We start from the raw sequence: 16,118 nt of genomic DNA, 5'->3' as shown, positions 1-16,118 counted from the left end.
AATAAAAACCAATTTTTAAGCTTTCTCAACTGGATAAATTTCAAGCTAGAAGTAACAGATTAGGCCTACGTTTTCACTGACAGAGTATTCTGATTTGGTTCTAGTCATTCTGTTTAAGAATAAAATAAAAATATTAGGCAAGGGGTTCTTAATTTATGTGAGTAAACTGGCTGGCACAGAATAAGTGCTTCATATCTGTGTGTTTAAGCCATCTTATGAATACCCTATGCACACTTGTAGACAAGAATAATGTCATTTTCCAGTTGAATAGTGATTTTTGTCTGTGTTTTCATTTCCCACAGTGGTGAATTCTGACATTTCATGCCATTATAAAAATTATCCAATGCATGTCTTTGCCTATAGAGTTCACACTCACCATTTAGGTAAGAACTTTACATGTTAAATTATAAATATTTACTGTTGTGCTTGCTGGTGCCATAAATTAGAATGCAAAGTATATTTGGCCTTAAGTCTGTTTCAGTGAAAGTGATTTCATATAAGATCTTCAAAGATTTTATGCAGTTTTACATGTTGTTTTTATTAAGATACTCAGTATTTGGGGCTCTGAAGATACTCAGATTTCTATTTTAAACTGGGAAAGTAAATATGCCTTTTGTTTTCCTAATACCTTATTGTGTTATATAAGTAACATTTGTGTTTATTTCAGGGAAGGTAGTAAGTGGATACAGAGTAAGAAATGGACAATGGACACTGATTGGACGACAAAGCCCTCAGCTGCCACAGGTGTGTAAAATCTAGTTTAATTTTGAAAGAAAAAATATTAACCAGCAGAAAGTAACTTTTAAAACTTATTATGCATCTCTTGTGAATTTCTATGGAATCTAAAAATTTCTAAATCCACCTTTACTGTGTATCTGAGCTATATAACCTCCTTTTTGCAACTTCCAATTCGGTGCTTCCTTTATCAGTTTTCTCAATATGGTCAAAACATGTTGGTGGCCTTTTATATCCCATCATTTATTCAAAGACAGGATTTCAGATAGGTCTTCTATTACCACATTTATTCTGATTTTTAAGGGATGCATTTGCTCATAGTATTTATTTGTTTATTTCAAAGTTTGGTGCTCTTGTCATAAAGTAGAAGTGATTAACTAAAGGTGAACTATTTTTAGCCAGTGGTTATTTGTGCGCGCGTGTGTGTGTGTGTGTGTGTGTGTGTGTGTGTGTGTGTGTCTGTTTACCTGTCTGTCTTCATCCTCTCTATCCAGTGAGTACCAAACTTTATATTATTAAGGCATGTGGTTCTGTGATATGTTATATCAATAGAATGAAGGGCAAAAACCCTCTGATCATTTCAACTGATGCTGAAAAAGCGTTTGATAAAATTCAACATCTGTTTACAATAAATCCCTCAAAAAAGGGATAAAGAAGGAACATACATCAACACAATCAAGCATGTAGTTCTGTATTTTATTGGTAATATTAATGAATCATTGTGCTTGTCTTTTTGGCAGGCTTTCTACCCTGTGGAGAACCCAGTAGATGTAAGTTTTGGTGACCTACTGGCTGCAAGATGTGTATTCACTGGTGAAGGCAGGACAGAAGCCACACACATTGGGTATGATTCTGCACATTCCACTATCTAAAGATATTTTATTAGGATAAGACATGATTACAGATGACAGCTATCTTTATGAATAAATTATAAATTTATTTTCCTGTTGTGGATAATTATAACAAACTGTAGTATTTTATCATTTCAAAACTGATTGATTTGGGTAAACTCCAGAACATGTGCTCATTTTTCATGCTTCTCTTTTTCTTGCATCCTCAAAACCTTCAGTATCATACCTCTAGATATTACAATTACCACAAGACTTTATATTACTTCCTGAGACTCATCTTAATAAAGAAAGTATACTGATGATGAAATTTTTTTCTCAAGTGCCTTTTTGCCCTATGTTCACATTTAGACAAATATATGGAGTCTATATTTGGTCCCATTAAATAATTCAGAGCCATGATGTTAAAACTCCTGTGAATTTAATAATTTCCATTTGTTTAGTCTACCAAGTAAGGATAATAATATGCAACATATCTCCAAAAGGAATGTCAAGCCTTTTAAATAATTTTTAAAATACTACACCTCCTTGAAATAATTATATTCTATAAAACGAAGTAAAATTTTCAAAGCATTATGAACCCTTTCAAAAAAAAACTTACCTGAATGAAAAAGAAGGTAGTGTCTTTTTAAGCTTTCTGATAGGAAAGAATCAAGGAGACTTTTTTTATGTTAAACTAAGTTTTAAAACATTTACTGATGCCATCTGGAAGCTAGAGTTTTAAACTATTTATCTCTTAATCAAAGAGAAGTTACAGAAAGGAAGCATCTGAAAATTGGCTTTAGATGCACTAAAGATGATTTTTGTGATAGCGACACTAGTGTTGGCTGTACAGAGAAGGGAAAACGTACTGTGGCAGGTTAAAAAAAAAGTAAGGCATTTGATATGTATAAAAGAATTTTTATGTCACTCTGAATGACTTTTTTATATTAGTAAGCATAAGTTTTAAAGCTAAGGATAGAACAAATTTAAAAACTATCAACTTCTGTTACAGGAATAGTTTCCAACAGCTTTGCTTTTGGATAAATTTGCTAAATTTGGAAAAGAGACTTCAGGAAAGCAATATTATTGAGTTGCAGGAAATGATGATGGTAAGAAAAAAAACTGACAAAGGAGGTATAACTAGATTTGAAAGAAAGAGCATAGTAAGTCCCTCCTTAACAGGCTTTAAATACGTGAGGTAACGCGACTCAGAGGGCATCCGTCAGTTATTCATTTTATGTCAGTGCAGAGGCATAGGCAGTTTACCTAAATGCCCTAGGTTATGTTATTAACCTTTATAGTAAGCAAAGTGGTAAAAAAATCCCTTTCAACACATTACTTGCCCTGGCTCACAAGTTTTAAGTATGGGAAAAACAGAATTTTTTGCCTACAGGAATCTTTACAGTTTGTTGTGGGGGAGGGGGGTGGGGTTGGGATTACTTTGGCCAAATTCTATTTGAGTTCTGTCTGTGAGGTAATATCAGCCATAGAAATTAATGACTTGTTATAGTACTTAGGAAGGGAGGCCAAAGTGATCTCTGGAGGCCTCTTTCAGTTTCACGAGTCTAGAATAACTCTTGTCTTTTTTTCAAATGTGCATTTTGCTTTAAAATACTACCCTAAAATGACTACACTAATTTATCCTTTCATAAATCTCGTGTGGGCTAAAAGAAACACCATTTTGTAATAAAAATGAAATAGAAAGACGTTATAGGAAATTAACTTATTTGGTGAGTCCATATTCTGAATATTTAATTTCTACTACAGAAACAATTTTTTTTCCAGTGGAATGACAAACAAGTTTTAATACATTTAAATATGAATAAAAGTTCTCATAATATTGGATAATATTTTCAGAGCAGTTAATATGCTTTTTATTTTTAGAAAAGTAACAGCAGCAATGTGTCTCCGTTTTGTAAGATAATAGGTACAACCTCCATAGACTACTACAGGATCACAGTTGAGAATGTAAGCAGTGAAATCAATTAGTAATTTATGATGTCTGTTAAATTAAATGATACTCTATGAATCTATATCTCTCCTTTTCCCCTCTGTCTTCCCACCTACCTCCAATGCACACATACAAACACACATTCCCACAGGACACAGATTTGACCCCTGAGCCTGACGAACACTTAGGTATAAATCACACTTATCTAAGGATAGGCTGGGGCTAGTAGGTGTCTCCTCCATGTACTGGGAGAATTCTCAGCTTCAAGTTTTAAACCCTTCTGTTTTGTGGTTACGTGGAAACTACGTTCTACAGAAAAACTGTTGACAGTAGCCTACTAGGAAGATTTTCGTTTGAGTGATCTTTCTACCAACACCAAGCTTAACTCTGTATTAAGCTAGAAATTTTAGAACTGAAGAAAACTTTGCTTGGGTAGAACAATTATGGATAACTATTGAAAAGCACTTAAAAGTAGAGACTGATTTTTCCATACCAGGAATTCATCTTAAAATACCACCATGAAGAAATAGATGGATTTAACCCCCTGAGTGTCCGCCAGTGGATGAATGGATAAAGAAAATGTGTTTTACATACATGCAATGGAATACTATTTACCCTTTAAAGGGGGGGAAATTCTGTCATTTGTGATATGTTGGATGAATCTGAAGGATGTATTAAGTGATATAAGCCAGGCACAGAAATATTAATACAAATACCACATGATCTCACTTATATGTGAAGTCTAAAAAAGTTGAACTCATAGAAATAGTGACTAGAATGATGGTTACTGAGGGGTGAGAAGGTGAGAATAGGAATTGTCGATCAGAGGACACAAAGTTTCAGATAGACAGGAGGAATAGGTTTTGAGATCTGTTGCACAGAAGAATGATTATAGTCAATGTAATGTATTATATATTTCTAAATAACTAAAAGAGGAAATGTCAAATGTTTCATCATAAAAAAATGATAGGTCCGGGTGTGATGGCTCATGTCTGTAATCTCAGCACTTTGGAAGGCCCAGGTGGGTGGATCACCTGAAGTCACGAGTTCAAGACTAGCTTGCCCAACATAGTGAAACTCCATCTCTACCAAAATACAAAAATTAGCCAGGCATGATGGTGGGTTCCCATAATCCCAGCTACTCAGGAGGCTGAGGCTGGAAAATCACTTGAACCCCGGAGGTGGAGGTTGCAGTAAGCCAAGATTGTACCATTGTGGTCCAGCCTTGGCTATAGAGTAAGACTCTGTCTCAAAAAAAAAAAAAAAAAAAAAATGTTAGGTAAGCAAAGTAATGGATTTGTTCATTAGTTTGATTTAATCATACCACTCTGTGTGCATATATCAAAAAAATCACATCATACCTTATATTACAAAATCATTTTTTATTTCAATAGCTTTTGGCTAACAGGTGTTTTTTTTTTTGTTACATGGTTAAGTTATTTAAAGGTGATTTCTGCAATTTTGGTTCACCTGTCACCAAAGCAAGGTACACTGTACCCAATACATAGTTTTTTTTTATGCTTAACTCCATCCCATTCATCTCCCTACCCCAAGTCCCCAAAGTCCGTTGTGTCATTCTTACGCCTTTGCATCCTCATGGCTTAGTTCCCACTTATAAGTGAGAACATACAACTGAATGCTTATTATTGTCAATCAAAAGTAATATTAATAATAAAAAATACTTGAAAAGTAGGTATATTTGAGATATGCTAATAAATATACTCAACGGTAAAATATTTTACCCATATATATCATTTACTTTTAAATAGTAAAGATGAATAATATTCCTAAACAAAGTTGCACCAAAGTATTATATAGTGACAACATAGTACTACAATTGATTTACGAAGGAGCAATATTTTGTGCCTGACTGCATTACATATTTTATATTCAGGATGATACTTCTCTAAATTCATTTCATATGTTTAGTCAAGTTTAAATAAAAAGTAGAATTTAATTAAGTCAGCCAATTAAGCTCGTTAAGGCAGCTAATCAAACTAAAAGTTTATATGCTAAAATTTAATACTAATTATCGGGAATAGGTAGGTAATATTTACCAATTTGGCCAATTTGGTTGGTCATAGTTCTCATTTGGCATGGGTCATTTCATGAAAATATGAATATTCATGGATACCAAAATAGCACTTTAATCAGTATTTTTAAATATATTGCATGCAAAAATAAAGTTACATGATAAATAACTTCTTAATGTATACATTTAAAAGCACCATGAAACTTTTTAAAAAATGATTAAACATTTTGTAAAATGACTCCTTTAAATTTTTTATATTACTTTCCAAAATCAGTATTACCAATTTTGACTGTTTTCAAGCCTAAAATTTGTTGAATATAAAGGGGGTAGAAGTCAGTGAATTCTTGAATTAGTGAAGTGTTTGTGATATAGACATGAATACAGTAATATTTGGAATTATTTAAGTGATACATTTTAGAATACTTGGTACTTTGTTAAGTCTGTATTACATATCTTTCTAATATAATATATTTTTATAAAAGGACTCATGGAACCTAAATAAATAGATTAGAGAGGTGGATAAACAGATATAGATAAATATTTTCAGAAATCCCACAGATCAGTGGAGTTCAAAAAATTGACCCGAATTATTATTCAGTAGTATATTAGGACAAACATACTATGTCATATAAAGTGGTAAACGTTTATTAAACAAGATTATGTATTCTTCCTTCATTCAACACATATTTATTGAGAGCTTACAATTTTCGGCTCACACATTATGTCAGACTTATGCCAGTATAAAACAGGAAGTTATCACCTAAGCACTTTATTATGCAATCAGATGAAAGAAATGTACTACTGTAATTTTGGAATATAAGTAATGCCAGCAGTCATCATTTTAGGGAATCACACTGGCATTGGGGAATGTCTAAATGGGCTTTCAGTGGACATAACCTCTCTTCCTATTTTCTCATGTTAATAAATCACTCAGATTAATAGCGTTGAATTGCATATGTTGATCTCTGTGGAAATTAAGGCTACATTGTCAAAATACTCCCTTAGGAATACAGAAAGCAATTTGTCTGTTTTAAAATGAGACTTTTTATTTTTGAATGAAAGGTGAATGATAGTAAAATAAATAAGCAAACTGTGATGCTGATGCTAAGGATGATTTGACTCCTAAAATTTCTAGCATATGAGAGTTTCTCTGTCAGATAGGAGCTCAGAGTTACCTTGACTACAAGTCTAATTATAGATGAAAAGGAATAAAGTATGACTCTTTTTTTCAGCCTTTTTAATGAAATTTTCCTTGTGATAGCAAAGATTCCTAAATTATTGGTTCAATTCAATTTTGAATTGTAGAATTGGTACCCCAAATGAACTGTATTGGTGAGCTGATTAATACATCTCAGAAAATCCTGTGTGTAAATCTGAACACATTTATATGTGTATCAAATCATATAATATATGTGTAATTGAATTAGCATATTGCATGTATATATATGTGCATGTGTGTACAGACATACATATATGTATACTCTTACACATATATGTATAGTTTTTCTCAAAAGTTAATTCAGTAAATGCAAGATAATTCACTTTTGAGGAAATAACTTGCAACATTAGCTCGTATTTTTATTTTTTATTTTCTCAAATGTACTATTTAAAATAATAAAGTGTGATCATAAGTTACAGAAGACAAAGAGTTATATTGCTTAGTTAACTGATTTTCCTTTATTTGCTAAAGTATATATGTGTTTCAAACATGTAACTTTGTCCCTTGCTATACACTATTTCTAATATAGTAATTGCTGCCTTTGTCTCCAATATTAGTATAAAAATTATTCTAAACTTATGCCACCTTTTTACTTCATATTTTTCTCCATAATTACTATCTACAATTTGCTTTTGTTTTTTAATTGTTACTTACTGCTTTTTCGGTGATAAAAATGAATTTATAATTTAGTAATAGTAAATTATTGTCTTAATTATTGCTTTTAGCCCACATTGCACAGTTTAGTTCCTTGGTCTCAGTTTAACCATCTTTCACTTGTCTGAAATGAAATTTTTACTTTAAGTACAGTTTCTTTTCAAGTGTATATAAAAAACAAATCCTTCTAAATATACATGTAACAAGTTTAGAAACACCAGAATTTTCTTTGAGGGAATATATATTAACAAGATATTTTATAGTAGTTATTTTGAAATTTTGCATTATTAGTTGCTTCTCAAATCTCTAATGGATTTTTCTGAAAGGTTGAACTATGTGTTTATCTGAATGGATGGATAGATGGAAAGATATTGATAGAATATACATAGATATTTACCTGTCTGTTTACAGGTAAGACATGTTATGAAACATTTCTAGCTACACTATCTATGTATATTCATTTGGATAGCTTTGTATAACTTCACTATGTGCACACTCTAGTGAAGAAATAATTTTGATTGGTCATCCTTAAACAGTACTAGCATTTTGTTTCTACCTCTGTTAGAGCAGGTCTTGTACTACAACTTTTCTTAACCTGGTCAGATTCATTTACAGAATAGAACCTACTGTATCCACCCCCAATACAGTCACGAGCACATTGCATGTTAAAGGATCAGGCAGCACAACATTGTTTAACTTGTATAGACCAACATTTTCTATTGGTCATATAGTAAGTCTTTCTCAGCTCTTCTGTAAGCATTTCAAGGACCAAAGTTTTGTAGTAATAGCTATGGAAATACTACTCTAGAAAAAAAAATTAGAAAGAGTAAAAAAATCCTAGGATTCCCTAAGTACTTTATAAAAACGTATAATAGCTCACAGAATAAACAATTTTCATTTATGCAACAGAGAACACACTGGCCCAAGGGACCAACAATATTTAGATCAGCAGTGATAGTTACTTCATTTTGTATAGTGTTTTTAGTAAAGAAAGAGATCAGGATACTGTTGTCTTACATGTGCTGGTGTGGGTGGGTATTCCTTCTCTAATGAAAACATGGGTATTGGCATTCCCAAAAAGAAAAAATATGGAAGGACCCATCCATTGATGAATTACAGGTTTCATGAATTATTATATGAATTTAAAATGTTTTTCCTTTCATTAATTTAAGATGCTTAAATGATTATTTTGCTTTTCCCCTCTGCAAGATAATTAAAGGTTTTTAAAGCTAGAGCTACATCTTAAATTCCTTTTCCCTTTTTCTTGGTTGATCTACACATACCTCCTTTTTTTGAGCAGGAAAGAGAAGGATAATATGGCAGGAAGCTGCAGTTTATTATTTTTGCAATAGCCATTATTTTTATGGCACATACTGACCACCTTCAAGGCTGTTAAAATGTAATTCTTAGGAATGGTGTTTTGACACCATGAAGATATGTGTAGTGAACAGATGTTTGTTTGGGTTTGCAGTTCAACATTTGCTTATATGTCACAGGAGAGGCAATTACACTGACAGGTATCAGATTCAGAGAGTGAGAAGCCAAATGATTTCTAAAGCATAAACAGAGCTTCCCATGGCAGGGGTTTATTCCTGTGATCTTTCAAGGTCTGTACATTTTCAAAGCTTAGAGAAGTCAAATCCCTATTTGGAAAAGATTTTTATTTTTTTCCTTCCCTTGCTGATGTCATTACTGTTGCTATGGAGAGAAAGTGAGTGCTGCATGACATTACTGGAAAAATCAACACTGATATATTTCTGTACAGCAAATAACCTACCTCATAGCCTTTTTTTATTAGTATAGGCTTCCTAAAAATTGTCAGTACTAATACTAAAATGGAAATGTTCCTCTTCCCAAACAACTTTGCTATATAAAAATCTTGTGAAGATGTACTTAAATAGTTCCTTCCTAATAATACTCAAGAGAATGAAATATGTAATAACCCATGAGGAAGCAGAATACATGTTTTGTAAACTACTAGATATTTTTTCTATCATTGGGAACTTTTTTATTGGAAATGTCTACTGTTTGAAAATCTATTTTTAACATTGAGTCATTCAGCTGTACAGCACTGCTTCCATCATATCTCAACCCTTAAAAAAGCTTAGTGCTGATTTCATTTTGAGTCATTCCTGAGGCGTTATTTTCAACCCTGCTATAAGAGCCTAGTTGCCAAGTCAGACATCAGGGATACACTTTGGATGTCTTGGTGTGGACACATGATTCTAGATTCATCTGGCCATGAGGAAGGAGGCGTTTAACCAAAATAAGGCCCAAGATTTTTGGTGGTAAGAGGAAAGGCCATTTTTAAATCTTTTTTTTTTTTTTTTTTTTTTTTTTGAGACGGGGTTTCGCTCTTGTTACCCAGGCTGGAGTACAATGGCGCGATCTCGGCTCACCGCAACCTCCACCTCCTGGGTTCAAGCAATTCTCCTGCCTCAGCCTCCCTAGTAGCTGGGACTACAGGCGTGCGCCACCATGCCCAGCTAATTTTTGTATTTTTAGTAGAGACGGGATTTCACCATGTTGACCAGGATGGTCTCGATCTCTTGACCTCATGATCCACCCGCCTCGGCCTCCCAAAGTGCTGGGATTACAGGCGTGAGCCACCGCGCCCGGCCATTTTTAAATCTTATAAATAACATATGATAACTCTATAGAAGCGTTCTGATTTTTACCATTGTTAAGGAAATAAGATTTTCCATGAGAACAGTAACTTTTCCCAGTCTATGAATTTTAGCAAATAGAAGGGGACTATAGAATAAAAGGATTTGAGAGAGAAAATAAAGTACCATATCCCTCATCTACTAAAATACCATTTCATCTGTAGTATTTAATAGTTCATGGTGTGCCTGCAAACTAGCACTCCATTGTTAAGTAGAAATATGCCTTTGACAATGTGCTTTTGACGTTGAAAAATTTGATGGGTTTTAATGAAAGCTGTAAAATAAATGCACAATATTTCTACCTTTGAATCCATTGCTGGCAGATTTAATGACTGCATTTTTCTTGTATTAAGAATGTGTTTTATGTGAATGGTTGATTTGTTGTATCTTTTTTTTTTGCCTGCAGTGGCACGTCTAGTGATGAAATGTGCAACTTATACATCATGTATTACATGGAAGCCAAGCATGCAGTTTCTTTCATGACCTGTACCCAGAATGTAGCTCCAGATACGTTCAGAACCATACCACCAGAGGCCAATATTCCAATTCCTGTGAAGTCTGATATTGTTATGATGCATGAACATCACAAAGGTAATAATTGATGTTTAATATAATGTATGATTTTGTATTTTATATTTTATGTGTATCTTGTTTGACTAAGTGATTAATATTTAAAATAATCTTTATTCCCTTCTTCTGTCTGCCAGTCACATGTACACACATATTTCTCATTTTCTCATTTTTCTCTTTCATATCCTATCTCCCCTCCCTGACACGTCCCCATCAAAACAGTTAAAGAGAAAAATCACAGCCAGGAATGAAACAGATTCATTTTGGGACAAATCCCATAAATGTAGGCCTTTCTTCCTTTAATTCATGTTTTCTCATTTCCTCATCTAATTCCTTTCCTAACCAGTAATGACTTACACAGTTTATGAATTTATCCACCATGTTCTAAAGATCACTACAGTTTGCCAGTGAAAATGGGTATCATACTTTAAATAATCCACGTAATGGGTCTCTTCAGTCAAAGAACAATTATTGATTTGTGAAGCATTGCTAGTCTTGACTCTTTTAACTAATTCTCAGAATTGTTCTTTAACTAATATATATTGTTCATCAGCAAAATGGTCATATTGACTGCCATTTTTTAACGTAAAATTGCAAAGTCTAGATTGAGTTTTGCAAGTTCAGTCTTAACATGCTAGAGCAGCTTCTTATTTCTTTCTAGTGGAAAATTTATGAGAGAAGTTAGCATAGCAATCTGGCTATTTATTAAGATTCTAATACATTTATAGAACATGCCTTAAAGTGTTCTTAAATATTCTTAAAACAGTGCTAAATTTAATTTAAAGCAAACAAATATTAGTCATTTTGTCAATGCATTTTGTAAATTCTGTATCATTTATAGATTATTGAAATGGTAGTTGACCTAGTTATTAAGTCAGATGTCTGGTAGTTGGTAGGTTGTGCTGGGGGTTAGGGTGCAGGCAGCTTATGAATTACAGCACTTTTATCATATAAACTCTTAATACTGTAATAAGCAAAAGACCCTGAATAGTATTTTTATGTTGATGGCATATTTAATTATTTAAAGTGTGTAAGATATACTGCAAATTTATGCCCAGCTTCTTTGATCTTTTACAGAAACAGAATATAAAGATAAGATTCCTTTATTACAGCAGCCAAAACGAGAAGAAGAAGAAGTGTTAGACCAGGGTATGTATGCTTATTTCTATAACCAGGCCTATAAAAGTTCAATTTCCAAATAGACAACCAAATTGTAAAGTTACTGAGATATTTTATGCCTCTCTGTATCTGCCTCAAACTGTATGTTTTGCTATTTTTATGCAATGCATAATTCATAAGAAAATGATCAATTATTGCACTTTAGCTTTGTAAGTGAAATTCATTCATATAATTTAATCTAGTCCTGTTTTGTTTTCTGGTCTTTGTTTCAGTTCATTTAATATTATAAATTTTATGTATAGTACAAATAAGTGCAAATATAATCACTAAAAACCACCAGCAGGCTGCTTTTGAAATCTAATAACCTTTATCATTAAATTAACATATATTTTGTATGGTATGTTCATCAAGTATATTTGAGGTTCAAGAAAAAAGAAATTAAGAATTAAACCCACATCTTGCCTCTATAAGTCATTCTTCTGTGCCTTCATTAAGGTAGGAGGGATTATTGTCTTATTCATCTATAGTTTTGTGTTAAGGTGGCATCTGCATACTTATAAAAGCATTCTCTTCCTCTGTTCTGTTTATTGAAAGTGGTAATGTTTGATGCTTGTATGTCATATACTGCATGTGCGGGCACTAAAAAATTACTCTCCTGAATCTTGGTTTCTTGCCAGTTGTTTGGAAGACAGTGCTTTGGGTTAGGTGTTGGAGTATGTTATCCTACCAAGTTGTTCTTGGCCTAGAATATATGGTTTTAAACATTCCTTTCATGTTAATGCAGACACATTTCTACTGACAACACAAAGCATACAATAAATAGAAAGGATTTTTCTATTAGCAACATACAGAAGTTTCCTGTTCCTCATTGTTAGCTGCTATTGCAGTTCTTTAAAATGTATTACATTAGATCTTGGTCGAAAATATCACTCTTGTATTTTTTTTTAATTTAATCACTCTTGTATTAATAGTTTTTTATAAAATTAAACATTTGAGACTTTAGAAAGGAGAAAATGCACTCTGAAAGAAGCATAAGGTAAACTATAATCCTTGGTTTTTAAATTACATAGTGGATGTTTCATAACATCTGATTTTAACAAAGCGGCCTTCAAAAAAATGCAGCTTAGCTCAAAGTACTAAATTTCTGAATAATTTAAAATAGCTAAATTTATCAATCCTGTTTATATATTTGTAAGTCAACTAGTAATAGCAGCCTAAATATAGTAGTATTCAGAGTGTTTACTGTAACTTCTATTTAAATTTGTTCAGACTTCCAATTAATTATTTCAACATTTCACACACTTTTTGAAATGCATGTCTTTAAAATAAATTTATTTATCTTAAAATACATTTACAAATAACAACATATATGAAATAATATGGAATGCGATACCACCATTTAGTAGATGCATCTTATAAAACGATGTTTCTATGGAGACTGCAGTTGCACTATGGTTTCCTTTTGAAGTTACTCAAATTGATCAAGGAAACACTGACACCTCTGAAAGGTTGGAATCCCAGAGGTTTTGTTAGTGAAGCCGCATAAATTGTTACATTTCACCTGTTCTTTCCAAATAGTAGGATTTAGGAGGTGTTATCTATGCCTACAAACCAGATTCTTTAAAATACTTTTATACTTTGCCATTCATTTATCCTTTCGTGTTTTATAGCATAAGTGTAATGTTCAGAGGTGAACATTATATATATACCCCAACATACAAATATTCCCAAACCTTTATTGGTCCCAGAGAATAATTCAGTGGACACATAAGAAATTATTTTCTTGTAATTTCTGTTTTCTTCTGTTTGTGAATAAAAATGCTGTAAATAAAAGTATTTAACTTGCAAAGAAAAAAAGCATTATTCTGATATTAGCAATTTTCATATTGCAGAAAATAGGCTGTGCTTTTCATATGTTGAAATTAGTGGGCCCATCAAATGTCATCTCTAGTGAAGGTAAAGACAGTAGCCTAACCAAAAGCCATTTCAATGGCTAGCATAGTGTGTCTATTATCCTACTTGTCTCTGCAGACCGCCAGCCTGGAATTAAAAGAGAAATACAGAAACGTATCAAAATTTGTACACATAGTTCATTGGATGCACTAATGAGATCAGTCTATCTCCTTACAACAAATAGGGCAAATCTCCTCCTTGCTGAAAGAGTATTTCATTCTTCTTAGAGAGATTTCTTTGCACAAAATGTCTGTTTGTATTCATTCTTTAGGAAGTCAGTTTGACCAAATAGCTAATAAGTGGGCTTTAATTATTCAAATAAATTATACCACGTATGTTACTTTTAAAGTAAGTCCTCAAACTTCACTTTTCACTTTATTTGGTGTTCCAGCCGAAACAATTTGTGTAGTATTTCTCCAGATTGTATCAATTCTTTTAATTTATTTTTAGCCCCAACAAACGAAAGCCCAAATTATTGTGTTTGTGCTAGGCATAAGCTGACAGACACCATCTATGTTGGTCCTACAGAAGATGTCAAACCCCCATAAAAAACAGAACAGTGTAGGGTAGGAGGAAAAGACTTGAATCATCAGTGAATGTATACTCATAGACAAGCTCTATACCAGTTAGTGGGTACAGATAGTTCTGTAAGTGATGTAGATAGTTCCACCTGGTTAATACTGTATATAGTATAATGTGTATATATTATATATAGTGTGTATATAGTACTATATATTATATATAGTGTGTATATAGTACCACAGTGTATGTGTATATATATATAGTGTATATGTAGTACTATGTATATAATATACACATTATGTATAATATATGTACATAATATATAAAACAATATATACACATGATATATAATATATATATTATATATTGTTATGTATAGTACTGTATACACACTATACAGTATACAGCTAGTGCTTGACTTACGACCACGATTGGTTCTGACAGACGGATCGTAACACAATTTGGTCGTAAGTTGAGTAGGCTATATGTACAGTACTGTGAAATGATGTTATAAAAATCTTTAAGTCATATTTTATAATTTTCTTTCATCATTGTTACGTGTCATAATTTTCTTTATTCATTTTATGCCATTTGTATCATCTCTACACCATTTTGTTTCTTATTTTTACATTCGTCAGGTTTAAGTAAAACACTGCATTACCAGAACAACTGGTTTAATATTTGCAAAACATACAAAATTACAAAATACAGGTGCATACAAAAATACAAAATACAGGTGTAAAAAATATGATAGGAAATGTTTTCCCAATTGCAAAACATATCAAAATATATAAATATGTACGAAACATTTTATTGGCAATTTCTCTTGGTAGACATCTTGGGAGGGGTTTGATGAAAAATATCCAAGACACAAAACACAAATTGCTGTACTGAGTCTGGGATAACAGTTGAAAGGGTGCACGTGGAGATGGTAGTGCTGCTGGAAGCTGTTCCGCACTGTCGTATGCCCAGCTGGGCAACGTTTGTGCTGCCAGATGCGGAGCAGTCATGGCTAACAATTGTGGTCGTAAAGTCGAATGATCATAAGTTGCATAGGTTGTAAGTTGATCAATACCTGTATATATGTATATATACACACACACACACAATGGTACTATATATGTACTATATATAATAATACACACTATAACATATATAACATATACATATAACTATATATACATATAACTACATAATATATAGTATATATATACTATATATAGTATAATTTAAATAGCATATATTTAATTACCATATATAGTATATATATCTATATATATATAGTGCTAAATATATGGTATTATATACATACTATATAATAATGTACACATATATATTATATAATGTACATATTATATATGTGTACATATTATATATATAGTGTGTATATAGTACCATATATAGTACTATATATATACTAATGTGTATATATTATATATAATGTGTATATATTATATATATATAGTGTTTATATAGTGCCACATGTAGTACTATATATATACTATATATAGTAATTAAATATATGCTATTTAAATTATACTATATATAGTATTATATATGTATGTATATTACATATACATATCTATCTTAATGCATTGAAAAGCAGGTAGAAAGATAAAAGTCAAGATATGTAGTAAATGTTACTTAGAAAGAAGAAATGACCTTTACTAAGATAGGAAAAAAAAGGAGGCGAGAGACAGAAATAATCATTCCATAGATTAAAAGAAAGAAATGTAGCTATGCCATAAATAAACAGGAAGTGGGAGTTATCTCTAAAATGGAGGAAAAAAATTCAAAGAAAGCTAGTGATCTTTAAAGAAAGCCAGTGATCTTTAAAACACAGATTTCTTTAGTACTCTGTTTCTCC

The 16,118-nt window shown here is 32.1% G+C and overlaps 1 protein-coding gene across 10 annotated transcripts in view; it reads left to right on the top strand.

Annotated features, from left to right (window-relative positions):
* Window positions 1–16,118, top strand: part of PAM (peptidylglycine alpha-amidating monooxygenase) — a 282,041-nt gene that overhangs the window by 202,365 nt on the left and 63,558 nt on the right. For all 10 annotated transcript variants that reach the window (XM_074383152.1, XM_074383150.1, XM_074383147.1 and 7 more), the window contains 5 exons: window positions 303–383; window positions 668–744; window positions 1,476–1,579; window positions 10,494–10,678; window positions 11,735–11,806. In XM_074383152.1, the coding sequence (XP_074239253.1) occupies window positions 303–383; window positions 668–744; window positions 1,476–1,579; window positions 10,494–10,678; window positions 11,735–11,806 (519 nt within the window). The remainder of the gene's footprint in view (window positions 1–302; window positions 384–667; window positions 745–1,475; window positions 1,580–10,493; window positions 10,679–11,734; window positions 11,807–16,118) is intronic.

Source organism: Saimiri boliviensis, chromosome 1, assembly GCF_048565385.1.
Source record: "Saimiri boliviensis isolate mSaiBol1 chromosome 1, mSaiBol1.pri, whole genome shotgun sequence".
NCBI lineage: Eukaryota > Metazoa > Chordata > Mammalia > Primates > Cebidae > Saimiri > Saimiri boliviensis.
The sequence above is the reverse complement of the archived record's forward strand: the minus strand, read 5'-3'. Positions and strand labels throughout refer to the sequence as shown.